This window comes from Lissotriton helveticus, chromosome 12 (assembly GCF_964261635.1).
Source record: "Lissotriton helveticus chromosome 12, aLisHel1.1, whole genome shotgun sequence".
NCBI lineage: Eukaryota > Metazoa > Chordata > Amphibia > Caudata > Salamandridae > Lissotriton > Lissotriton helveticus.
In genome coordinates this window covers 694269551-694297250 of record NC_136073.1, presented here as the reverse complement: position 1 = coordinate 694297250, position 27700 = coordinate 694269551, and the positions used below count along the sequence as shown (strand labels likewise).

Genomic DNA, 27700 nt, shown 5'->3' with positions numbered 1-27700 from the left:
TTCTCGTTTTAACTTTGTGGTTAATTATTTCCTCATATCCATTTCAGCAATTGACTTACTCGAATCAGATGTACATGTGTTAATGAAAATGTTTTGGATCCTTGTCGTTCCTTAGTATTACCGGTCATCAGGATATTAGAAATTATTTCTCAAAATAAAAATGTTCAGCGGTTCATTTATAATTGTATCTTTCTATCCGAATTTGTGTTGTTTCTTTGACCCTACATTTATCTTATGTCGTCTGGTTATAAAATAAAATATGCACCAACGGGGTATGACCCACTCCATGCAGAGATATTATTCATTAGGCGGAAAACTGTAAATCCTATTTTAGCTAGTTTTGTGTTTTACTTTATAAATTCAGTACTGCAGTTACCCTAATGCAGTAACAGGCCTGGGAAATCTACTCTGATCTGATGCGGAGCAACCTCCCATATCTGTCCATAGTAACAAAAGTGCTTCAGATTAACAAAAAAAAAGAGATAGTGGCACTTGCTTTCAGTAAATAAGAAAATCCCAGGTGACAATCCACAGGATCCTGTGGATAGAATAACCTCATTTCCTACAAAAACATGAGTCATATGTAATGCGTGCAGTAGTCTTATAATGGAAGCCACACATGTATGTCACATATTTGTAGAGTTTCATTGCTACAGTACTCTAAAACCCTTACTGATCTGATGTATCGCCTAGATTTTAGTATCCGTAAGAGATTTGCAGTTGTAAGTGTGCCATCTAACATAACCCTTATTTTCTAAATTCAAATGCCCAGGTTGACAAGCACGTGCCCATGTACCTCCGCCGTAAGGTACGCCAGGAGCTGAAGCCACCGCCTCAAATATTCGAGATGCTGCCACCCTTCGGCACACTGGTATCAGGTCAGAAGGTCAACGTGCAGGTGAAGTTCATGCCATTGGAGGAGGTAAGACCTTTTGTGTTAAACCGTCGTTTGATTAGTGAGAGACGTTATTTTTCTGGTGTTTTACCCATAGAAAGAACATGGGGTGCTTAATGGCCTTAAGTGGAAAAGAGCGTGTGTGCAAACCGCTCCTACTCGTGTTCTAACATCTCCATTTCTGCTATTCCATATTAAAGAAAAAGTCAGTATTTCTTTTTCATGTGCACTGTGTAATTACATATATTAGGGCTAGTGTTAATGTGGGGATGCCAAATTCAATGTGTTTTTCTGCAATCCTCATTAGCACTAATGCTAAAATAGCTTGTGGATGTGTCAGTTCATGCAGACTGCAAGTAAAAAAAACTACACAGCGCCAAAAACGACATTTATGTATGTGTTTGGATTGCAAAATGTGATGCTATGGAATGCGCACAGGTCATTTGCAAAGGCGTATCTTTCCAAGATATGGCCCTGGGTAGTGTTGCCCAGTGGCGGCTGGTGACATTTGAAAGTGGTGTGCCGTAAACGTTGGCATGATTTTTATATAGCAAGCGATGTGAACAAGTTCTATAGACATACTCGGGGTCCATGTGCCTAGGCCTAGAGATTGTTGTAGATAAAGCAGTACAGTCAAGGAACATGGTAATCCGTGGGTTCGATCGGGTTCCGTGGCGGCCATTGCAAAGCAGGAAGTGTACTGATCAGGCACACATCAGTCTGTCGAGCAGTGAATCCAAGGTGAAGATTAAATAATTATATTTTTTACTGAGGTTTGTGACTCTGCAAGCTAATGGAAACAAGTGATGGCTGTAGTAAATTTAACTCCTTCATCCCTGTGAGAAGTTAGCCTGGTATATGATGTCCACTATTCTAGTGGGCACCTTGCACCAGTCTAATCGACCCTTATTGATGGTAGGTTATAAAGTCAACCTTATAGAAAGCTATCCTAGGGGTAGCTGTGGAGAGCAGCCTTCAGGCTAAGACTTGAAGACGAGTTAAGCAAGTTGTTTTACCATTTATAATCTCTTGAGTACCAAATGAAAGCACACCACACAAGGTATATATTAAATATATATGTATTTATTCTAAACACAACCCCTCTGGACTCTTTATGAGGTCAGAGGTAAAAGTACAATACAAGGAACTTAATTAGCATACGATAAGTTGCACAGTATACGTTTCGCCCTAGGGGCCTCACAAACCATATACTAAAATAGTGGTATAAGAACCACGTGAGGAATAGAAAGCAGGCCTAGGGCCTGTGGAATCGCTGAGGCTACTCAGAACAACCAAAGGTTAGGATATAGGATTCCCACGGGAGATGCGTGCCGTGTCTTAACACAGCCGCGGGTTACCATTGACTTTCTATGGGAAACAAACAAGTTACAATTTTAAAGATTAAGGGTACAAGGAGATGAACTGCGATGGAACCCTTTTAGACTATGACACTTGGAGAGTCAATACCCACGGGAGCACCGGAGTACGCCTGTTACCTCACCCAGGGAAGCCGGGTGCATAGGTGTCTTCGTGTCAGGTTTCGTCGTCGATTCCAATGGAGAGCTGCGAAGAAGTGCTGCAGGTGTCCAGAGGAAAAGTGTCCGGGTGGATCCAAGGATGGGATCGGAGATGTGAAGAATCTGAAAGCAGAGGAGACAGAGTCAGGGCCACTAGCCAGTGACCAGGGCGGCAATAGGAAGAAGCCACCAGATGTCGGGTGATTTCTGGTGAAAATGTGAAGTTTGTCTCTTAAGCCACGAGGACCAGGAGGCGTCGGCGATGACCAGGAGCTGGATTCGAGCTGTCCCACAACGTATCTAGTTGACTGCGGTGTCGGTATCCGGATTAGACCCAACAAGCCTCCGCAAACGCAATCCACGCAAGATGTCGAGATTGGCTTTGGTGCAGACCAGCAAGGTCTGGGGCGCTTCTCCTTTGCATGGAAGCTGGAGAAAGCCTGGAGCAACCAGGAAATCAAAATAGTTTCAAGAGTGGTCTTCCTGGGGGCTCACTAGCTAACGGGCTAGGAACCGCGAAGACGCGTTGAGCTGAAATGCACAAAGCGGGCCCACTGGACACTCGTGGAGTGTGGGCCTCTGAGCTTCGGTGCAAAAGGGGGTCGGGCTGGGGCTTCAAGCACCCCAATGCACAACTTTGGGATACCTCGGGAAGTCGATGCAGGTAGCAAAATGCAGGATGTCCAGGAGTTCCGGTCCCACGTTTCTCAGCTTTGCTCAGAGCGAAGGTCGGGGTCAGAGATGTCTGGAAGTCTGGTCCTGTGTCGCAGATTCTTCAGGGTCCGGTGGGAGCCTCGAAAATGCAGACTGGCGAAGATGCTGTTGGTGCCTGTTTGAACGGAGTGGTCACTTCTTGACCACAAGGGAGATTTCTTCCGTCTTCCAGTCGAAATGGAATGTCGAAGGTCCAGGATATATGTTGCAGAGTTTCGTCCAGAGTAATCTAAAGTCCTATGGACTGGGGTTCTATTCTTATAGTAAGTTTAGGGGTTGGACTAACTCTAAGGTCCCTCCTACGGGTAGACCTGGGGTGGGGGTGGTTACACCCCTTCCCCTTTGTCCAGTTTCGCGCCAGAGCTAGGGCTGAGTGCCCCAGCAACTGGTTTGAACTGGGAAATGCATGGAGCACCTTGTGTGCTCCAGGCAGTGTCTGGAAAGCATTCACTAAATGCAACCCTCCCTGCCCCAATACACTAAGAGCCTGTCTGGACAGGAAACCTATTGTCCAGGCCTCCCCTGCCGGAGTTTCGTCCAGCACCAGGAGGGCAGACTCGTGTCTGTGGCAGCAGCATCCATTTTGTGATGCTGAGGCTCTCTTTAACTTTAACCGGGTAAACCAGTAACTACATGTCTTCTCCCTCTAGAAGGGTGGAATGTTACCCCCACCACCAGAACTGGTGGGGGGGGGGTAGTATTCCAAAGTGTTTGACACCTTACACGACATGTTTGGATAAAGCTAAACCAAAGTTAGCATTAACTGCGAGGATTATAATGCAGTTAAGAGTATATGGTATGGCTATATCATAGAACAGCTATAAGGAGATGATTCCGAAAGCTGCAGAGGGGCTCAGCTCATGCCAGGGCACCCTCTCACATAAAACCAAGCAATCTACCTCCAGGATAGTCGAGGTCTGCCTTAGGAGTGACATAGGTGTATATCTGTGTATATATGTATATAGATATAGGTATACTATATCTAAGTAAGGGGTGATTACACCACCTTACACAGGCTGCAAGAACAGACCTGTGGTGTCAGTTTGGAAGGCAAACCCGGGGTGGCACAATACATGCTGCAGCCCCTGGTAGGCCTAGGTTGCACCTATGGCCTGGGTACCTATGGTACACTATACAGGGGCTCACAAGGGTGACCCAGTAACCAATCTGGTATGTACCTAAAGTACATGGTATTAATTTAGAGAGAGAACAGCTGGGCTGTGAGCCTGATTAGCAGAGCCACAGCCACACTAAAGTTGAAAAACCAGAGAATCACAGAAAAAAGTTGGGGTAACCATAGGAAGCAGACCCTACTCTCCTACAATCCCTGTTTACACACAGAAACAACTAGAGCAACATCCAGCCCTTGCTGGACAGCATAGTCAGTTGGGGCAGCAGTTCTTATAACAGATTTCCTTATTCAATAAGATCACTGTAGCTTCACAACACTGGTATGGTTAGTTGCCCCTCCTTATCTCCTCTCCTTGGTCTCCACCCTCTCTACTAGCAGCATTCACTCATTAGTTAAAATAGAAAAATTATATTAAAGCATATAAATCAGACAATGTAGTCAAACTGAAAAACATTACGTCAGGAGATCTGTTCTTGCAATCAGTAAGTCAGAATAACTTTATTCGGTCTAGCTAGACTAAAAAGTTGCACAAGTTGCCCCAATATTACAAATTAAGAGACTTTAAAAAAGCAAAGTTTTGCCTAATTTAATAACCCTTGCAACCACCTCACCTGCGTGTTTCATGTAGGGTAGAAGGTCTTCTGAGTAGTGCCTAGAAAAGTGTTTGTGGGAAAATCTCACCCACAGTTGGCAGAAGTTATGAGACTCTTGTAGTTCAATTATGCTTAATGTACTTGATGCAAACAGTCCTTGCTGAACCTTGATTCTTCATGAGTTTCTTTTTGATATTCTCAAAAGGGTAGAGTATCTGTGCATACATGATGAATCTTGGAACATATTTTTAGGTTGAAGCCTGCCAGAGGTTTGCTAACAACGTCTTGAGACCATTCAATGTACAATGTATTTTTTTTTTTTTTGTTTTTTAAAACCATTACAAAATAAAAAGAGCATAAACAGTGCACTAGTATTTCATGTGTAAGGATTTCATTAAATTCAACTTATCAATAATACCTTATAGTTAATCCTATGATTTTGCTTATACAATGAAACAAGTGTTGATAAACCACCTAGCAGAACAACTGTATGTTCAAAATAATTAAATTAAGCTAAAACAGAAACTATGGCTACATTAAAAAAATATGTATTCCAGAAGCAGTAAACTTAATTCAGTAAGAATCAGTTAAATTAACGGTTGGAAAATGCCCCTCTCTGAAGGGTCATTCCGAACCTTTTGCCTTCCTCCTCCTATTTTTCTGACCTTTTTGTTTGCATTAGGACTCTGAGCACTTTACCACTGCTGACTAGTTAAAAATTGCATGTGTTTTTTCCCTAAACATGGTAACATCTACTAAGAATCCCCTCACTTTCCCCTTCCTTTCCCCTTCCTTTCCATTCGCCCCTCCCGAGGGTCCACACTTTCTCAGGCGGCCGATTTGGGTCACCTGGGACGCAGGAGCAGGATCTCGAGCTCTCCGACACAGGCGCCATCTTGGGGGTAATCTCGGTCGGCGGACTAGTGGTGAGGGCGATTTGGCCCATCCACTACAAAATGTCCCCTCCTACTCGGACGCGCAGCGGACGAGCGCAGCAGGCGCGTCGTTGGTGCGCCAGAGGTAAGCCTATCCGCGCCGGGCCTAGGGACTAATACTAATACCTCTAATCCTCATACCCCGCTAGAATACTCCAAGGAGTCCCTGCTCCTCTTGAGACAGCCTATGCCGCCTCCCTGCGCACATTCAATCACAATTGAGGGGTCTCGTAATCGTTGCCTCTATTGCCCATATGTGCTATCTAAGTCTGAGTCCTGTCGCCCTCATCACACTATTTTTAATATGGCCCTGATTAATTGCAGATCTCTGACGAAACATGAATTAGAAATCAATACATTAGTTGAAGAACATCAATTGGAGATATTGTTTCTAACAGAGACATGGTTAGCCCCGGATTCTGACCCGGACATCGTCCAGGCTATGCCTCCAGGCTACTTAATACAACGCCTGGACCGAACGCAGGGAAAGGGTGGGGGGATAGCCATAATATATAAGGAGCACCTTTCCTGCCGGGTTCACAGCAGTCCCATACAAGACTGCGAAAACGTATATTTCACTATTCAAGTCTCTCCATGTAAATCGCTTTCTGGACTCCTTATCTACCGCCCACCACGGACTATTGAACAATTCTGTAGCTCGCTTTTGGAAACATCATTGACCCTGGCTAGCACGCTTCCAAACCTTATGATCCTAGGGGACCTAAATATTCACTTTGATAATAACAAAGATAGTTGTGCTACTGAGCTGTTATTAGACCTGGCATCGTCCCAGCTCAATTTGGGTAACCATCAACCCACGCACACCCTGGGGCACCTTTTGGGCCCCATTTTTTCTAATATTCCTGATTTCAAAGTGTGCGCACCAATTCCAGTGCCATGGTCAGACCATTCTCTTATCCTGTTCAGTTGGTGGATTCCGATCATTCACCATTATAGTGCAGCCCTCCGAAGGCCCGCGCGCCCATGGTCAAAGTTGGACACAGATAAATGGAAACACACCCTGGAACTCTCCCCGCCTACTTGTGAGGGGGACCCCGTACTAGCGGATACCATGTTCACCTTATGGATTGAAAATTCTCTGGACACAGTCCTCCCCAAAAAATGTACCCTGAATCCTCGGAAAAAAGCCACCCTGCCCTGGTTTACTGAGGAGGTCCGTCTGCAAAAAAAACTCTGTAAGCAGGCCGAAAGGGCAAGGAAGAAGGACTATGACCTCGGCAGAAAGCGGGACTATAAGCTGATGATCCTAACCACTTGGATGCTAAGCCTATTTGTTGAATCCCATGTAATTTCCATTGAAACCAATGGAAACTCCATGACGAGCTGGGCTCGTCATGAGCGTCGAAGGGGTTAAACTACAAAAAGGCACTCAAACTCTCGCAAATTGCTTTTTTTGCAGAAAAAATTAGATCTTCTACGAGCTCGTCAAGAGAAACTTTTCAAATAGTGAAAAAACTTTTAAAAGTCCCGACCCCCCCTGCCAGGTAGCCCCTTCGGACAGCCGCTGTAATGAACTGGCTGAGTTCTTCAATCAGAAGATCCAAAACATTCTGAAGCACCTTCCTACGGATAACCATGCTGATCTAGATGTCCCTCCCCCGTTAGCAGCACAGCAAGTCGAGCATAGCTTGGACTCATTTGCCCCCATCACAATAGACATCCTCTCCCCCATCTTCCAGTCTATGAAAAGCGGTTCCCCGCTCGACCCAGTTCCATTACATATCTTAAAATTAGTTGCTCCTACTATCCTCGCCCCAATGGCAAACCTGATTAACACCTCTTTGTCACTGGGAGTCGTACCTCCGAAATGGAAGAGGGCTGTAGTCAAAGCCCTGTTAAAAAAAAAACAATCTCGACCCCCTGGAGCTGAACAACTTTCGGCCTATTTCCTTACTGCCAGGTACCAGCAAGATGGCAGAAAAATGTATCAACCGGCAGCTATCTGACTATCTGGAAGCAAGCAACTTACTTAAACCCTCACAGACGGGCTTCCGACCTGGCCAAGGTACGGAGACTGCGATGATAGCAGTGGTGGAAGAGGCGAGGAAGATCTTGGATTCAGGGCGATCAGTGGCAGGGATCCTCCTGGATCTAAGCGCGGCCTTCGACACTGTTAACCATCAAACGCTGGTTCAGCAGTTGAGAGAATTGGGAATTTCAGGACTTGATCTGTCTTGGCTGAGATCCTTTTTACATAATCGGTCATTTCAGGTGGCAGAGGGCAATTTTATCTCCAATACACTGAGGCGTCCCCCAGGGCTCATCTCTGAGCCCCACGCTTTTTAATGTTTATATGTCCCCTCTTGAAAAAATTGTTACCCCATGGCATTAAGCTCTTGACTTATGCCGACGATACCCAGCTGGTGGTGGCACTCGGTCAACAGGACTGTCCTTCCATCGATCTGTACTCCTGTCTCGGTGACATAGCCAGCTGGATGAACAGCTCCCATCTCAAGCTTAACAGCGACAAGACGGAGATCATGGTTATGGGCAATCAGTCTTATTTCCGCCCAGAGACGCTGTGGCCTCCAACTCCTAAATCAGACATTAAAAGCTTGGGGATCTGGCTCGATCAAGGCCTCACACTTAATACTCAAGCCAGAAAAACTGCGGGAGCCAGTTTCGGCCTCCTTAGAACGGCGCGAAAAATCCTTTCGCTGCTGCCCATTCAGACAAGGAAGCTCTTGATACAGGGCCTTATACTATCCAGACTGGACTACGGCAATGCGTTGTATTTGGGCGCTCTACAGAAAGTGAAAGCTAAACTGCAGGTTGTGCAAAATACTGCGGCTCGGATTTTAACGGGCGCTAACAACCACAGCTCAGCTAAGCCGGCCCTCAGGTCACTGAACTGGCTGCCCATCGTCGAAAGAGTACATTTTAGGGCCCTGTGCATTACCCCTATAATTCTGCATGGCAAGGCCCCGTCTATTCTAAAGGACCTTATCTCCCCATACAAAAGCAATAGAACTCTTCGATTCATGCATCTACATTTGACCGCCATACCAAAGATCAAGAGGGCCCGGTCAGGAGGCCGCCTCTTTTCGTACAAAGCCTCCAAACTCTGGAACTCACTCCCACTGGACATCCGCGCCCAACCCAATCTCCTTTCCTTTCATAAGCTTCTTAAACCTGGCTGTTTCCCTAATTTCCCTGCATTTGCCCTCACACATTCTATTACTAGCGCTGGGACGCTCACGGGCAGCCATGCGCTCTAGAAATCTGAAAACATAAACATAAACATTGGTTTATCCACAATGGGATATTTAATTTATTGGTAAGCCCCTAGTAGAGTGCACTACCTGTGCCCAGGGCCTGTACATTATATTGTGTTAGTGGGCCTGCAGCACTGATTGTGCCACCCACACAAGTAGCTCTTAAAACATGTCTCAGGCCTACCACTGCAGAGCCTGTGTGTGCAATGCAGTCTTACTGCAATGTCGACCTGGCATTCAAAACCCCTTGCCATGCCTTAACACTCCCCTTTTATTAAACAGAAGTTACCCCAAAGGTAGGCCCAGGGTAGCCCAAAGGACTGTGCAAGTAAAGGTTAGGACATGTACTTTTAAGTGTTACATGTCCTGGTAGTGAAAAACACCCCAAATATTTGTTCACTACTCAGAGGCCTATTTCTCTAATAAGGGAATTCCATATTTCACTTTTAAGCTGTAATTCCTGATAGAGAAGGATTATCTCTGTCATGTTTTGTATCGTTGGAATGGTAATGATCAATCCTCTCTGTTGATAAAGTTGGATTTAACATTACTTTTTTAGAAATGTCACTTTTAGAAAGTTTGTCTTTCTCTGCCCTTAAAGCTCTGTGTGCCTTTAACCTGTCTACAATGCACGTCTGAGGTGGGTGACAGCATGACTTTGTGCATTCCATTCAGACAGCCGCACACAAATGAATGTTAGGCGTGTCTGAGTGCCCTGCATCCTGATGGCTCATCCTTGACAGGATGGAAAGGAGGAGCTGACACCTGAATAGGCAGTGTCCTTTCCCCACAAAAAGGGCTGATTAACCCCCTTATAGTGAGCCTGAAACAAGGGCTAGGAAGAATGGGCCTCTGTGCACTTCAAAGACCCTTTTTGAAGTCACCCTCACTTCAAAGGCACAACTATGTATACATACTGGATCTCTGACCCCACTAAATCAGACACTTCTGGACCTGTAAAGAAACTGTCAGGAAGAAGAACTGATTTGCTGTTACAAGGACTGTCACTCTGCTGGGCTGCTACTCTGGAAGAACTCATTTTCTGCTGTGCTGTCCTGCTACTCTCTGCCTCTGCTGAGGAAGAATGGGCTCTGCTTGAACTTAGAGTGATCTCCAAGGGCTTGTTGGCTTGCCTCCTGTTTCTGTGACTCTGGGATATCAAAGTCTACCCACCTGCAGGGGACCACCATGACATTCAAATCATTATCTACGTCATGTTGGGCATGGAAGAAATTGTGCATGAAAACAGTTGGGTCGGTGCCGTACTCTCCAGCGCTACCCCTTCCCATGATCCCCTGGCTCCCACCCACGATAAACAATGGAAGTCAGCGCACACTCACCCTACTAGGGCTCAAACCGATTGGGGATTTATTCCCGAGAGGGCATGTTTTTATTCGCACTGAAGACCAGCGCTTCGAGACAGCTATGTTAATGGATCAATTCGTACTGACCAGGATACAGAGCGTAATCAGAAGCGTGATCCCCACATACCCATTATCACTGGTAGAATGTAACCCCCTCCTGCTAGTATAACAGATAACGGTGGCAACAATATTACTTCCAGACTATATAAAGCTACTCTCGCGTTGAGCCACAGCGGACGCTAAGGTCAGGGACGCATGGCTGCAGACATAGAGCAGCCACTCATGGACGCCATTTGGAAAGTGTGTTGTAAGCAAATTAAGTTAGTATCATGTAACCACAGACACAAACTTGTATAATTTAAAATGCTTAGAAGGGCTTATGTCACTTCCCAACGGATGACTCGGATAAACAGTTCCACCCTCACACACTGTCCCAAATGTAATCTACAGGCAACATCCTTTATCCACATGACCTTGTCTTGCCCCATACTGAAAGCTTATTGTCAGGACATATATTGCCTAGTACAACAGATGGTAGGGACACAGATACCAGCTACTCCTTTAATTGCAATGAAAGGCTGTATAGAACCACTGCTCGAGAGCGCACGCAGATTCATAGCTATTGCCATGCTACTAGTAAAACGAGAAATAATCCTTCGTTGGGGCACTAGACAGAAACCCACAGCCAAGAGTTGGCTCAAGAGCATGACATACTCCGACACTACGAGTGAACTGTATGCAGAACTACAACCACCCAGATCACGACTCAAAGACATATGGCTGCCCCTCAGGGACTAACTATTCTCACAGGTCTCAGGATAAGCAAACGGGACAGGGAATTGTTCAGAACACACAGGGTACCGTATGACTGTGGACGGGATCCCGTGTCAGTACCGGCACTTCTCAGACATGTGGGGTGCAGGAGACAGGGTAGTGCGCCCACTCGGAACACACACCAACCACCACCACCGAGGCCAGAGGCGGGAACAGACTTAACTGTATGCATGGGTAGTGAGAATCTGAGTTTGTCCTGTTGAAGTTGAGGAAAATGTATCTGCTACTATTTGCATTGTGAATCTATGTTTGATGTGATTATAATGATAAATAAAGTTGATTAAAAAAAAAATCTACCCACCTCCTCCTGGTCCATTGGAAGTCAACCTAGATGCTTGCGCCAGTCAAACTGACACATCTCCTGTCTGCTCGTACCAGAACTGACTCATCATTGCAGATCTGGAGCAGAATTGGTGAATCGCACTTGGATACAGCGCATCGCTTCAAGGAACCCATACATCGGAACCAACGTATCGCAGCTGCTGCAGTGTGGGAAGATCAACGCATTCCTTTGACTGCGTGGAGAAACCTCGCTCATCGTTCTCGTAACCAACGCCTCTCGACTCGGCGCATCATGTTTGGAACCAACGCATTGTCGCCACTGCGTGAAGTAAATACACGCATCACCTCGCTGGGATTGACACTGACACATTGCTCAGCTGCACCCCACATCTCGCTGTTGCAACCAGGATCAAGGTACTTTGTTTAGTGGGTCTGCGTTGCTCCTGTATACAGCCCATGCTCCATCGCTGTCGGTCTGAACTCTTGACTTTGTCCCAGTCCAATGCGACCAGATAACACCCATTTGTTCTTATTGCTTCAAAGCACTATTGACATTTTTATTCTTTAAAAAATCATATCTCTACTTCTACTCATTGGATTTTTGTCGGGTTGGTCTTGTTTTATTTATAAAATCACAATTCATTTTTCTAACATGGTGTGGAGTCTTGTTGTGGTGTTTTCATTGGGTTACTGTGTGTTGTGTTGCACACATACTTTACACATTACATCTTAAGTTAAGCCTGCCTGCTCTGTGCCAAGCTACCTGAGGGTGAGCACAGGTTAATTCTGGGTGTGTATATGACTTACCCTGGCTAGGATTGTGGTTCCTGCTTGGACAGGGTACATACCTCTGCCAACCAGAAGTCCAATTTCTAACAGTAACCAGCTATTTCCTATTAAACACTATTCCATAATAAAGCTCCGTATACCTTAAAGCAATAGATAACCTAAAAACCTCAGTGCATGCTACAAATAGCTATTCATAGGATACGTTAAATTTATAAAACACAGTCCGCACCTCCTTGGTGCTGCCAGCTAAACATTCTTTTGGGCCAGAGCCACTGTTCACTATTTTGTAGCTCCTTATGGAATACCTATCATCAAATAAAACCTCTAGATTGCTCTTAATCAGGGCTGCCTCCATGCACTAAAAAGCAGACGTCGTAGTAGATGTTTAAACTTATGGCTCATACCTCACCACGAGCTTCATTCTACCTACTTAGTTTGTTGACCGCTAAGTCTACAAACTTGACCAGTTAAATGTTCATGACAATGTTGTCCGGATTGAGGACATTGATGATGACCTGCCGACATGAACGGATGCCTAATTTATTCCATTCTGGTCTTAGGAGCACTTTCTGTTCTGCAGGCTATGTGTTGGAATGATTCCTCATAAGCACTACGCAACCCGACTAAATGTTTCAGAAATGGCCATTCCTCCAGCCTTCGAACCAAAAACGTATTTGTTTTGTATTTTGAACATGTACAGGCCAGGTAGGGTTGTTGAAGCCTCTGCCTATAGGAGCTAATAACTGTCCAGAAGTACCCTCACTTTGTCAAAACATCCATGTCAAGCTGGCACGATTGAAATTGTACTCGCCTTCTGATACTTTGCTTGAAGTCATTTTGGGATACATGCGAGTTCCAAAGCTCTGTAGAATTCATCTGTTTGCAAGATTCCTCAAGGTACATGGAGTGAACCGCCTGACCTCGCCTGATTGGATTTCATGCCACAATAAAGCCTCCAAGCTTCCTCTCCTGGCCAGCCAGAGTTTCTGGCACATATTTAAGAACTTAGCTGCCTGAGCCATCCACTGATCAATGATGCAGAGTTCCAGTCAGATCTGCGCTACTGATGAGAATCTTGGCAGGCAAAGAGTGGCCTTATAGATCCTAATGACCGACATCAGCCGTCCCCCTGCCCGATGCTGTCCCCATCCTCACCCCCAAAATGGAGCCAGACCGACGTCGGGTCCGATGCCAGATTGTACTTTTGTTCCCTTGTTGATCCCAGGTGTTCCCTATCACACTGAAGGTGCGGATGAGGACTGGGAGGGGTCTCTGGACCCTTTGGCAGACCAGCTGGAAGACCCGGACTGGAGAGAGAAATTAGGTGTCACCAGTGGTCTGGACACTTCCCCAGAACTTGGCATGCTTTCACCCCCTACCGTGGCTATGGAGGAGGTGGTGTCTTATGCTGAGGTGGTGTGTAGGCAGCCGAGGCCTTGGGCCTACAGTGGCAGTCAGGACTAATCTCCTGACAGAGGTGCTTCAACCTGCAGTACCTTCCTCAGAACCCCCTCTTGCCTTTCAACAAAGCCCTCACAGACGTCCTTTCTGGGCACTTGGTCCAAGCCCAGCACATGGGCTCATGTGGGACAGACAATTGCCCGCCGCCACTGGCCAGCTCCGGGCAATTCCATTTTCCTCACCCAGCATCCTTCCCCTGAGAGATTGGTGGTCCAAGCTTCTTCTTCCAAGGGCGCATTACCTTCTGCTTCTTCAGACAGGGAATCCTAGATGCTGGATCATCTTGCGAGGCGCATGTTCTCTTACTCCAGCTTGGCACTGCAGTCCGTGAATACTGTATGCCTCTTGGGCCAATACTCCAATACAATCTGGGATACGGTTGCTAAAGTGTTGCCTCAGTGCCTGGGCCGTTCTCTCTCAAGTCGAGGCAGATGGGAGAGACATAGCTAAATTCACGATTCGCTGTGGACTGGATACCACCGACTCACTGGGCAGAATGATTGCCAGGTCGGTAGCCCTTCGGCGCTACGTCTGACTGAGGGCAACTGGATTATCGAGGGATGTTCAAGCAACTCTGCTGGAAATGCCTTTCGATGGCCGTTGTCTTTTTGTTGACAAGGCAGACTCTGCTCTGGAGCTCTTTAAGGAATCTTGAGCTACGGCCAGATCCTTAGGCATCGTGGTGTCCTCCCGTCCACCACGGTCTGCTTTTTGCCCCTTTCTTGGCTAAAGAAGGGGTTCCCCACCAGGTCCGGCCCAGCCTAGCTACCGGTCCACGCAGGCTGCCCAGCCTATGCGTGGCCACGAACGTGGGACCCAGCGACCTCATGGGTCTAGGAGCTAGCGGGCCGGCTAGTCCACCCCCCCCTGCAACAGCCTCCAAACCCTCCTAGTCTGACCATTCAGGCACATCAGCGGACAGTGGGTGACAGGATTCGCCATCATCTTCCCCACTGGCAAGCCATCACATCAGTCAGGTGGGTTTTGCAGATAGTCAGAAGGGACTACTTCCTCTCCTTCGAGACTACCCCTCCCTACATGCTACCGTTTTTCGATCGCATGTCAGAGGATCATTTGGCACTTTTCTGCCAGGAAGTTTTAGCTCTCTTAGCCAAGGGAACTATTGAAAGGGTCTCTGCAGGGTCTCTGCGGCAGAAGTAGGTTTTGGGTGCTATTACCGCTACTTTCTGGTGCCCAAGAAGGACAAGGGCATGCGTCCTATCCTAGACCTCAGGGCTCTCAACCGCTTCCTCTGCAAGGAGTTCAAAATGCTCACGTTGGCTCCGATTCTGTCTTCCCTCGACCCTGGAGAATGGATGGTGGCGTTGGGCTTGCAGGACGCTACCTACGGTCAACGGTAGGCCATGAGCATTTTCAGTTTACTGTGCTCCCCATGGCCTTACCAGCGCCCCTCGAGTGTTCACGAAAGGGATGGCAGTGGTCACAGCTCATCTGCGCAGATCAGGGATCATTATTTCCCTGTCTTGACAACTGGCTGATGAAGGCAGGCTCCCATCAGGCTGTCGTCTCCCACCTCCAGACTACAGTGGACCTCCTGCATTTTCTGGGGTTCACTATCAACGTGCCTAAGTCACACCTGGCTCCCTCTCAGTTGCTCCTTTTCATCGGTGTTGTTCTGGACACAGTGCAGTTTCGGGCCTATCCTCCCGAACAGTGAGTCCAGGATATTCAGGATATGATACAAATGTTTCATCCTCTATCCTGGATTTTGGTGAGAATGATCCTGAGGCTGCTGGGTCTCATGGCCAGTGGCGGTGCGTCCATTAAGGGCGCTGGGGCGTTGCCCCACCAGCCGTCCGTGCCCTCAGCTCCCTCGGCTTTTGTGAACTTAAGTAAACTGAACTCTTAAGTTCAGTCTGAGATGCCTATGGAGAAGAACTGAACTGACAATGCCTGTCAGTTAGCATGATGCCGGGCCGCCCACCCCCTTCGGAGTCTGAGGGGGGTGGGCGGCCCGACGTCATGCTAACTGACAGGCATTCACATTGTCAGACCAGGGGCAGCAGCACAAGTGCGCATGAGTGCGGACGGAGGGCACATTTTTCTCCGTGCCCACTTATGCGCACTAGTGCCTGCTGTGGCTGGGGCATGCCCATTAGAAGAGCAAGGGTTGAGCAAAGGCTCAAGCCTCCGTCTTCTAATGGGCTGGGCGGGCAGAGAGTAACTGTGCCCTAAGGCGCCAGGATTGGCTGTGAGGGATCTGCGGATGTTCCTGTAGGCGGCTAGGCGCCAACAGCAATGGTACCTGGACCCCGGAGCACAGACGGCGCGGACCTGGTAAGTTTAAAAAATATATATTTTAACCCCCGGCCCTGCACGACATGACCCATGATCCCCACGGCACGCCCGCGAGTATTGCAAGAGCTGGGGAAGAAGTTTCCCAGGTGTTATCTTTCACCCTTACAGAAATGAAATCAAAATGAAGCATGCATACCACACAAACGGACTTAGTGGATCAATATTTGCTGTAGGTGAAAAGCATTTGCGTGTGTAAGCTGCGAATTAACCTCTCTTTACACATCTGCAAAGGCCTTCTAGTAACACAGCACACCCAGAGAGGAGAGAGAAAGTTGGAGGGGGAGAGGGCGAGTCAGGGGAACAGGTTCTTCTTTGATGGAATACCAGATGAAAATAAAGCGCATTTAGATTTTAGCCCATTACTACCTTTTGGAGACAAGTTCATGGGGAGCCAGGAAACTTATTTGCGTATACAAGATATGAGTAGGCCTGCCCTGCACCGAGGCCGGCACGTGCTCTTTCACAACAACGTGTGCGTATCAGCAAGGTAGAAGCCTTGGCCCTTGTGTTCGTGAATCATAATTATAAATATGTTTTTTGTAAATCACTAAAAAACGTCTGATGACTTCATGTGTACGAAGAAGAAAAGCGAGCTTCCTTCGTGCTGCTAATCTTACGGCCAATGAGTGAAAGTTGAGTTTCTTTATGCATTTCCTATTGAATAACAATAACAAAGCTGTAGCACCTCCAGGCACTACCTGTCAGACTCGAGCGCTCTTGACGTGCCTGCTTCTGTCTGCGTGCCAGTCAGGGGGCATTTAAATCGCTGCACAACATTAGGCGAGCAGCATGTTGCATGCAGCAAGAGCTGTGTGCAAGCAGCAGTGGCACAGAAGTATAGAGGGCATCATTCTGTTATAATTGCGCGTTGTTGATTGGTTTAACGAGTCTGCGGTGCATGTATAATAATCATTGGTGTGTCTGAGGGGCACAGAAGACAGTGAGCCCTGAAAGCTAATCAGGATTGAATATAAAATCTGAGAGAAACTGGGAGCATCAGGGAACAAATATTAATCATTCGCCACTACAATGTAGGTTATCATTTTTAATTATTAAGGAATATGCCGATGGAGCATATATTGTTGGAAGGGGTGTGCTATGCGCAGTTTAGAAACACGTCTTTTAAACTGCATGTCGTTTTGAGTGTTCCCCTGGGTAATTTATATAGATGAATATTGATCTTCTTGAAGCAAATCTAATTTTAGCTGATCGCTCTTCAATTTAAAAAATGACATTCTGTCGATGTTTGTTTTGGTTTTCCTGGCTCTAACAGATGGTGGTTGAATGATGTCAGTCCTCGGGGCGCACACACGGCTGGGGGCAATTGCTGAACGTCTTCGCATGCAGTGACTAACAGCCTACAATAACGCCAGTGTCTGTGGGGAGGTTGCTTGCATTCTCAGGTCTGTGCTAAGCACCCCCACCTGCTCAGAGTCCCCAGCAGACGTGGTGTTATCTACTGTAGTCTGTCACCAGGCAATGTCAGGCCTAGACAGGTTGTAATAAAGGAAACCTATTGAGTGCAGTGAAGGGTGAGTGATGTCTGTGTGAGTGCAGGTTGAGCAGTGTGCCTGTGTGAGTGCAGGTTGAGCAGTGTGCCTGTGTGGGTGCAGGTTGAGCAGTGTGCCTGTGTGAGTCCAGGGTGAGTGATGCCTGTGTGAGTGCAGGGTGAGTGATGCCCGTGTGAGTGCAGGGTGAGTGATGCCCGTGTGAGTGCAGGGTGAGTGATTTCTTTGTGAGTGCAGGTTGAGCAGTGTGCCTGTGTGAGTGCAGGGTGAGTGATGTCTGTGTGAGTGCAGGGTGAGCAGTGTGCCTGTGTGAGTCCAGGGTGAGTGATGCCTGTGTGAGTGCAGGGTGAGTGATGTCTTTGTGAGTGCAGGTTGAGCAGTGTGCCTGTGTGAGTGCAGGGTGAGTGATGTCTGTGTGAGTGCAGGGTGAGCAGTGTGCCTGTGTGATGTCTGTGTGAGACTGTGAGTGCAGGGTGAGCAGTGTGCCTGTGTGAGTCCAGGGTGAGTGATGCCTGTGTGAGTCCAGGGTGAGTGATGTCTTTGTGAGTGCAGGTTGAGCAGTGTGCCTGTGTGAGTGCAGGGTGAGTGATGTCTGTGTGAGTGCAGGGTGAGCAGTGTGCCTGTGTGAGTCCAGGGTGAGTGATGTCTGTGTACGTGCAGGTTGAGCAGTGTACCTGTGTGAGTCCAGAGTGAGTGATGTGGATGGGTGAATGCTGGCTTAGTAATGTGTCAGGGAAGGGTGAGTAATGGGTCTATGACTATGAGTGCAGGGTGACTGTGCCTATGTGAATGCAGGGAGAGAGATGTATCTGTGCAAGCGCAAAGAGACTTGTCTGGCTACTCCCAGAGATGTATGTATTCGCCAAGTCACCTCTTTCCCAAATGTGCTTGAGAATGCACCATTTGCCCACTCTTTTTTCAAAATGTTCTCGTGTGAGAACCCCCCCGAACCCCCATAGGTGGTTCGGCCTCGCTTGCTGCACTCGCTCGCCACAGTGCAGTATTTACACCTCACCACTTTCAAATGTCACCAGCCGCCACTGCTCATGGCTTCCTGCATGCTGCTGGTGGATCATGCCAGATGGCGCATGTGGGCGCTGCAGTGGGACCTGAAGTTCCAGTGGGTGCAGCATCAGGGGAATATTTCCGATTACTTCCAGATCTCGGAGGGAACTGCACAACAACTGCAGTGGTGGTTAACGAACCAGGATTGAGTCAGAGGCAGATCCTTCTTCCTTCCCCAACCAGACCTCACCTCACGGTGGTGACCGATGCATCACTCCTGGGATGGGGTGGCCACATCGGAGAGGCGGAGATCAGAGGAGTCTGGTCTCTGGAAGAGTCTAGGCTTCATATCAACCTGTTGGAGCTCTGGGCAATTCGCTTGGCACTGAAGGCGTTCCTTCCCTCTGTCAAGGGGAAGGCAGTGCAGGTGTTCACAGACAACAACACCTCCATGTGGTACTGTAACAAACAGGTCGGGATCGGGGCGTGGACCCTTTGTCAGGAGGCTCTTCGCCTTTGGACATGGCTGGAACATCAGGGCATGACCCTGGTGGTTCAACACCTGGCAGGTTCTCTGAACGCCAGAGCAGACAAACTCAGCCATCGGTGCCTGGTGGATCACGCATGGCATCTTCACTCAGAAGTGGTGCAAGGTCTAATTCGGCAGTGAGGAGAGCCTTGGATAGATCTGTTTGCCACCAAAGAGTATGCACAATGTCATCAGTTCTGACGCTTTTCGTAACGAGTGGAACTGCAGCCTCCTGTTCGCCTTTCTGCCTGTACCCCTTCTGCCCCGAGTGATGAAGAAGATAAAGCGTGACTGGGCCCAAGTCATTCTTGTGGCCCGACTGGGCACGAAGAGTCTGGTACCCCGAGCTCCTGAGCATGGCCATTGATCCTCCACTCAGACTGTCTCTTTCCGGAGGATCTTCTGTCGCAGCAGCAGGGGACGGTCCTCCATCTGAACCTGTCCAGCCTCCACCTCCTTGCGTGGAGATTGAGCAGTGACAGTTGACAGCTTTTGACCTTCCCCCTGAAGTCTGTAACGTCATCTTGGCTGCCAGGCATCCCTCCACTAAGACAGTATACGCCTGTCGATAGAACAAGTTTGTGGCATGGTGCCCAGCAAAGGCTGTGGATTCCCTCTCTGCCCCTCTTTCTGAGGTTCTTTTGTTCCTTCTGTGGCCCAGCAGGGCACTGATCTGGCACTCTTAAAAGCTATCTGGCAGCCATTTCTGTTTTTATGCGGCTACAGATCAGCCATCTTTGTTCAAGTCCACTATTGTTAATAGGTCCTTTAAGGGCATTATTCACCTCTTTACTCCATCTCTTTTCATTATGCCTCCGTCTAACTTGAACCTTGTCTTGACTTACCTTATGTATGCTCCCTTCTAGCCTCTTCACACCTGTCCTCTTAGGATCCTTACTCTAGAGACTGCCTTTCTTGTTGCCATCACCCATGCTCACAGAGTGAGTGAGCTTCAGGCTCTTTCTTCTAAGCCCTCTTTCTTCTCTGTGCATCCGGACAAAGTGGTGTTCAGGACGAGACCCTCGTTCCTTCCTAAAGTAGTTACTCCTTTTTTACATAGGACAAACTATCCCTCTGCCTGCATTTTTCCACCCTCCACACCCTTCCAAAGAGGAGGAGGGATTCCACCGTCTGGACCCAAACTATGCGCTGTCCTTCTACCATGACCACACCAAAGTTTTCCGAGTGAACGATCAACTCTTTGTTGGTTATGCGGGGGCCAAGAAAGGTTGTGCTTTCCAAAAGTGTACAATCTCAAGATGGGTAGTCCTTTGTATAAATATTTGTTACACTTTTACGCAAAATGAACCTCCTGTGGGGCTATGGGCTCATTCCACTAGAGCTACGGCAGCAACTACAGCTTTGTCATGTGAAGTCCCACTTATTGACATCTGCCAGGTGGCCACGTGGGCATCTATGCACACGTTCACCAGACATTACTGCCTGGATAGTGAAGTTTGGAGGGATGACTACTTTGCCTGTTCTGTCCTCCAAGATTTTCTGGTGTGAACTTGGTTCGCAGACCCTCCTCCGGGGATGGTATTGCTGGGTTATCTATTTTAAGGTAAGGAATCTACACCTAACAGTCTCTATCAGATGAACAAGTTACATAACTTCGGTAATGATGTATCTGTATCCTTCCCGCTCTGCAAACTGATTTCTAGGGGTAGGGACTGCCTTGCAGGACCCTAGTTGTGGCGCACCAGTGGTCAGTGTCTTTCATGGCTCTGCGTTTCTGGCGTGTAAAGTCATGTCAGAACTCACGTTAGCGTGCAGAGGCTCCGTCTAAGTAGGCACCGCGACGTCATCCCAGCAACCACAACACCAAGGGCGGAAGTGCAGGGGTACTGCTGAAAGATAAAATTCTCCGGATTAAGTCTGATGCCTGGGAGTAATTCTAAGGTAAGTAATCTATACCTAACATATGTCTCTTACAGATACATCGTTACGGAAGGTAAGTAACTTGTTCTTTACTGAAAACAGCTGAATTATCGCTGAAAGTATCAGCGAAATGGGGAATGATTGGCGGAATCTGGCCAATTCTCACTGTATTTCCTCATTATTAGAGGATCTCAGGGCTCAACTTGTGATAGACTTGATTTTCCCCACACACTACCTGTCTGCTCTAACTTCAGGCACTGCCCAGACTCTCCCGAGCCCCGTTCCGCCGTGGCTTGTGCCGTTCGTAGCGGAGGGCTAGAAGGGAGGAAAGTCTCACTTCCGCCGGCTCCACCTGCCACTTCCGGGAGGGTAGCGCTCTAGTCCTGGAGCACCCCACCCTACAAAAACGGCAAGGCAAGCGCACGCGCAGCAGACGCGCGCAGCGGGCGCGCCAAAGGCAAGCCCGTCTGCGCCCGTCCGCCCCCTGCCGCGACCAGGGACCAGAACCGCTGGCCAAAAGCCTCAGATATCACCGACCCGCATAAGGTATGATCTAGAGTCCCTTGTGAAGCTAATGCCCAATACAGAGGCTTCCTGCCTTCATTCCCTGTGTCCAAATAAAGCCATCAAGAGGTGCCCCCATTGCCACTTCGAACTTAAGCCTTCGCCAACACCAACTGATATCCTCAGATCCCCTTTCAAAATGTTTCTCCTAAACTGTCGGTCCCTGACCAAACACGCTGTAGAAATGTCAATCCTTCTAGATAATCTCGACCCGAATGCCATATTCCTGACAGAAACCTGGCTACAAGACGAGATTGACCCAGATATCAGCACCATACTACAGCATGGTTATGGACTACAGAGAGTTGATAGGAAGGGGGGAAGAGGAAGAGGATTAGGGATATTGTTTAAAAACTGCTACCAATGCAGAGCCTGCCCAGCCGCTATACCTGACTGTGAGAAAAGTTTAGCAATGTATGCAGTTTGCATTACATAAAAGAGCAACAAGGAGTCTCTATAATTTTTGAAAAAGCGTTATTATTCGCTAGTTGAAAAGGGGGTTATTTCACATGGTAATACAGTTAAACAGCACTGTACAGAGCAAATCATGTGACAACCCGGTGGCACTTGGTGAGTGGTGATATATACAATTAGTGAAGGTGAAAGTGCAAGTGCTATGGTGAACAGCGTGATCGACGCATAATGACAAATTATACACAGTAATGTCTCCAAAAGTTCAAGTTGTAGTCACTTAGAGGATGATTAGATGAATTGTAACACGGATGGCAGAGGCGATTAGGGCTCTCAGGATCTAGAGTAGCTCGCAGTTAATGCGGTAGCTCCCGCATTAACTGCGAGCTACTCTAGATCCTGAGAGCCCTAATCGCCTCTGCCGCCCTGAATCATACAGGCGCTGTCATCCGTGCTGATCAGATTCATCTCTGCCTTCTATCAGCCGCCGCTTCCAGAGCGACCGCTCGGACTCCAGCCACCCACGCGCCGGCGCTTGGGTGACTTGCACTGTCCTCATCGACGACCCTGTCCTGATGACGATCCAGACTCCCGGGGATCGAAACGCCGTCGACTTTACAGCATTACTACATGACGCATATTATACTATGTGCTCCTGTTACAATTCATCTAATCATCCTCTAAGTGACTACAACTTGAACTTTTGGAGACATTACTGTGTATAATTTGTCATTATGCGTCGATCACGCTGTTCACCATAGCACTTGCACTTTCACCTTCACTAATTGTATATATCACCACTCACCAAGTGCCACCGGGTTGTCACATGATTTGCTCTGTACAGTGCTGTTTCACTGTATTACCATGTGAAATAACCCCCTTTTCAACTAGCGAATAATAACGCTTTTTCAAAAATTATAGAGACTCCTTGTTGCTCTTTTATGTAATGCAAACTGCATACATTGCTAAAATTGCCTTTTAAATTACACCTGTTGGGAATTGTTTTTGTTTATGCTACACACCCATCCCAACGTGGTCTATGGGTTATCTCCTGTCGCTCCTACATATACCTGACTGTGAGAGCATGAGCTTTGCCTTAGACTTATCTGCCACTGCAACCTTCTCAGGACTACTCCTCTACCGCCCCCCGGGTCACATAGGAGAATTCATGAATTCCCTCCCTTCTAAGGTCGCCGAGTTAGCCATATCCTCACCTCATCTCTCAGTATTGGGAGACATAAACATCCATTTAGACGACTCCTCAGACTCCCTAGCAAAGTCCTTTATAAACAACCTTGCAGCCCTCCAAGTTTTCCAGAAGGGGTCGAACCCACACATAATAAAGGCCATTTGCTAGACGCTGTCTTAAGCAACGACCAGAGGCTTGAGGTAGGAACTCCGGTCCCCCTCCCATGGTCCGACCACTCCCTGGTACCACTGCTCTGGAAAATCCTGCGCTCCCCCTCGGTCCCAACTCGGGCGATATTAAGGGGAAGGAACTGGATGAAGGTATCCCCCCAATCAATGGGCTGACTCCCTCTCCGCATTCCCACCACCAACAGGAGAAGATCCATATACCCTCTATACACACTATAATGAATGGGTACAGTCCACCCTGGACGCAATAGCTCCTCTGAAACCCCTTAAAGAGAAAACCAAGTCAAAGGAGTCACCTTGGTTCACCCCCAAACTAAAAGAGTTAAAACAAAACTGCAGGAAACTAGAGAGGACTTGGAGACACACACTTATGGCGCACGACAAAAGTAGTTACAGAGAGTCTATCAAGAAATACAAAGCTGAAATTAAATCAGCGCAGGCAATATTTTATCAGGAAATTATCAGAACGTCAGCCAATACCCCTAAGGAAATATTCCGGATAGCAAAATCCCTGATTAGTACCCCTCCCATCCCGCCTGACCCCAATGAAGCACAGAACCGGTGTGACAGTCAAGCAGAGTATTTCCACCAAAAGATCCAATCTATCTCCTCTTCCTTTAAACCCATCAAACAACATGTACCCGAAATAGATAACACCCCCTCAACTTTTGCCTGCCAGTTAGCGGACATCCCGCCATTAAAGGAAGACTCCCTTTAAACCCTAATGCTGAAAGTAACATCAGGATCCCCTACCGACCCTGCCCCTCCGCGACACCTTTTAAAGGTGGCCGACATCATTAGACCAGCCATTCTAAATATCCTGAATTCATCAATCTCCACTGGGAAAGTACCAAAAGGATGGAAATGTGCACAAGTCAGGGCTCTCTTGAAGAAGCCCAATCTCGACCCTGGAAAAATGGCCAACTACCGCTCGATTTCGCTCCTCACCTGGATAAGCAAGCTGCTTGAGAAGCATATCAACACCACCTTGATGCTTTATTTGGAAACCAACCACCTACTCCATAACTCGCAAGCCGGCTTTCGCCTTCAACTGGGGACAGAGTCTGCCCTGTTGACTGTAACAGAACTAGCCCGGAAGCATATGGATAAAGGCGGCACCACAGCAATTATGCTATTAGATCTTAGTGCCGCCTTTGACACCGTAAATAGCAACATCCTAATTTCCCGTCTAGTACAACGCGGAGTGGCAGGAAAGGCCATTACGTGGCTACGGTCCTTCCTGGAGGACCGCACGTTTCAGGTGGTAGAGGGGACCACCCATTCTAAAATCTGGCCCCTCAACCAGGGCGTACCTCAGTGCTCCTCCCTGAGTCCAACCCTTTTTAACGTGTACATGGAACCGCTGGCAGGGATTGTTATCTCATTTGAAATCATAACCTATGCCGATTACACCCAACTAGTGGTAGCCCTGAACCAGCCTGGCAGCACCTCCCACAACCTGAGCAGCAGTCTCAAAGCAGTAACAGAATGGATGGCCCTGTCCCACTTAAAATTGAACGGGGACAAAACAGAGCTCATGTTTTTAGGAAACACAGCTGTACCAAGACCCACTATAGACTGGCCGACCTGCATGGGTACTCCCCCAGAGCTAAAAGACCATATCAAAAGCCTAGGTGTATGGCTAGACGACACCCTAAGCTTTAACCAGCAAGCCACAATACTCTCTGCCACCTGTTTTGGCTGATGAGAATGCTGAAGAAAATACTGGCTCTCCTCCCTTTCCAAGCCCGAAGGATAATGGTCCAGGCCATCATCCTATCCTGCCTCGATTATGGGAACGCCCTTTACCTAGGTGCACCAATCAGCACAACCAAGAAGCTTCAAGTAACCCAGAATACGGCTACACGCCTTCTTCTTGGACTCTCGACGAGATTCAGGAGCTGCCGCCTTGAAGAAACTACACTGGCTGCCCATCCAGGCCAGGGTAAAATTCAAGGCGATGTGCATAATGCACAAGGCCATGTGGAATACAGCACCTGCAATGATCTGCTCCCTAGCTGCCCCCTACCGCCCTCAGAGATCACTGCGCTCTAGCACAGCCTCTCTAGCCTCAAAGAACAAAATCAAACGTGCTAGGTGGGGCGGCCGCTCCTTCTCTTGGAACGCTGCCTCTATATGGAACTCCCTACCTCCCACACTGCGTAGCCAGCCCGACTTACAAAAAATTCCGGAAAGAGCTTAAAACATTTCTCTACCATTAAAATTAGTCAGCAGACCCCTTGACCCAACTCTTCCACAGCGCTACGAGGCCTCCGGGTAGTAATGCGCTCTACAAAACCCAATTTCATTTAATTTCATTTCACTATCATTATACTTATATCTGTAAATTCAGGTGTTGGAAAAGGCGAGCTAATTTACTGCACCTCTTATATTAGGTCCTTAGTGGAACGGAAAAATTAATCAACTGCAGTGAGTTGAGTTCTCCATTGTTCAAATAATTGATTGACTAGCTGTGCAGCACAACTGATGATGTCATAAGTACTCCGATACAATTTCCACAAAAGCACATTTTTGGATTGATGATGAAAATAGTACCTGGCGACAATGAAGGGGATAGTAGTACTATTAATTTAGTGGTTCATGAAGTTTTCTAACCTGATTTCAATTAACACTGTTTATTTACATGAACCCTTACTACGGTCACGTTGGGCTGCTCAACGGTTTTAAAAGTCCTTCCAAAATTCAGGTTAGCCAGACATTATGAATTCTTCCTGGCAGGATGTAGATTTCTCTTTCCTCAAGATCTTTTAGCTTCCTGTACTGTCAGACTCTGAAAGCAGGCTTCAAGCCAGGATTAAGATATGGCGCTCCAGTGAGCTGGGAAGTCAGTAAGAAGGCTGTCTCTATTAACCATGGTATTAGGTCTTTAGATAGACAGATATTTGGGCTGCGGTTAAGACAGCACTCAGCATGGAAAGAAGATACCTCCCTTCTCTCCAGAACTGTAATGAGGTTTTATGTATTGACCATGGGGTTTTCAGGTACATGTTATGTTATGTTAACTGCTTTTGTACCGCGCACAGCTGCCCCAGCCAAGGGGCGTCCTGGCGCCCAGAGAAGGTAAACACAACAATGCAAAAAAGCCGCAGAATCAAAGATTTTTATTAAAAAGAAAGGTTTTAATAGCACGTCTGAACTGGAATAGGTCTTCCAATGCTCGAATTTCAGCAGGAAGAGAGTTCCACAGTTTTGTGGCTACCACTCGAAAGGAGCGGCCGCCAGTCCTACTCAACAAGAAACGTGGGACAACCGACAGGTTCTGACCCATCGATCTCAGGGATCGAGAAGGAACATAAGGGGTCAGTAAATTCATCAATATAGGGGGGGCCGTGCCTTTTAAAATTTTAAAAGCCAGGCAGAGCACCTTGAACTCGATCCTCCGAGTAACTGGCAGCCAATGGAGCACCTGCAGTGTTCTTGAGACCGAACATCACCTAGGCAGTCCTACCACCGCTCTTGCTGCGGCGTTCTGCACTCGCTGCAGCCGCTTGAGTTCCGCCTGGTTTGTTCCTGCTAGCAGAGCACTGGCATAGTCTATCCTAGATAGTACTGAGGCCTGGACCACAAGCTGTCTAGTGGGGGCATCGAAGAATTTAAGTACCGGTCTGATGCCCCTGATAATGCCAAAACAGGAGGCTGCCACCCTCTTAGTATGGCAGGTGAAACTAAGGGTAGGGTCCAGCCAGACTCCAAGATTTTTTATCTCCATTGCAGGAGAAGGGGTCATTCCTAACTCGGGAGGCCACCAGTGATCATTCCACCATCCAGGCTGCTTTCTAAACACCATGACCTCTGTCTTCTTAGTGTTCAATTGGAGACAGTTCTGATTCATCCAATTGGCCACCGCACGAAGCCCCTCGCAAAACTTGAGGGCCTCCACAGCTGAGTCCCCACTTAATGTGACCGCCAGCTGCGTGTCATCCGCATAGGAAACCATTGTCAGGCCCCAGCGTTTGACTACAGCAGCCAGCGGTCTGACGTATAGATTAAATAAAGTGGGGCTCAAAGATGATCCCTGTGGGACCCCCAGTATAAGCGGGTGAGAGGTAGATTTACCGGGTGGGATCGCGACCTGGAATGATCTATCAGAAAGGGAGGAACGGAACCAGCACAAAGCAGACCCCCTAACGCCTGCTTCCTCTAGCCGCCGCAACAGGATCTCGTGGGACACCGTATCGAACGCGGCACTCAGATCTAATAACAGGAGTGCCGCTGTTCGTCCGGTGTCCAGCACGGAGCGCAGATGTTCAGTCATAAACAACAAGGCAGTCTCCGTGCTGTGGCCTGCACGAAATCCATTTTGAGTGGGATCCAAGATGTTGGCTTTGGCAAG

General features: G+C 47.8%; 1 protein-coding gene across 2 annotated transcripts in view; it reads left to right on the top strand.

Moving 5' to 3' along the window:
- Positions 1-27700, top strand: part of HYDIN (HYDIN axonemal central pair apparatus protein) — a 3619565-nt gene that overhangs the window by 1393046 nt on the left and 2198819 nt on the right. For both annotated transcript variants that reach the window (XM_078670948.1, XM_078670947.1), the window contains exon 35: positions 773-922. In XM_078670948.1, the coding sequence (XP_078527074.1) occupies positions 773-922 (150 nt within the window). The remainder of the gene's footprint in view (positions 1-772; positions 923-27700) is intronic.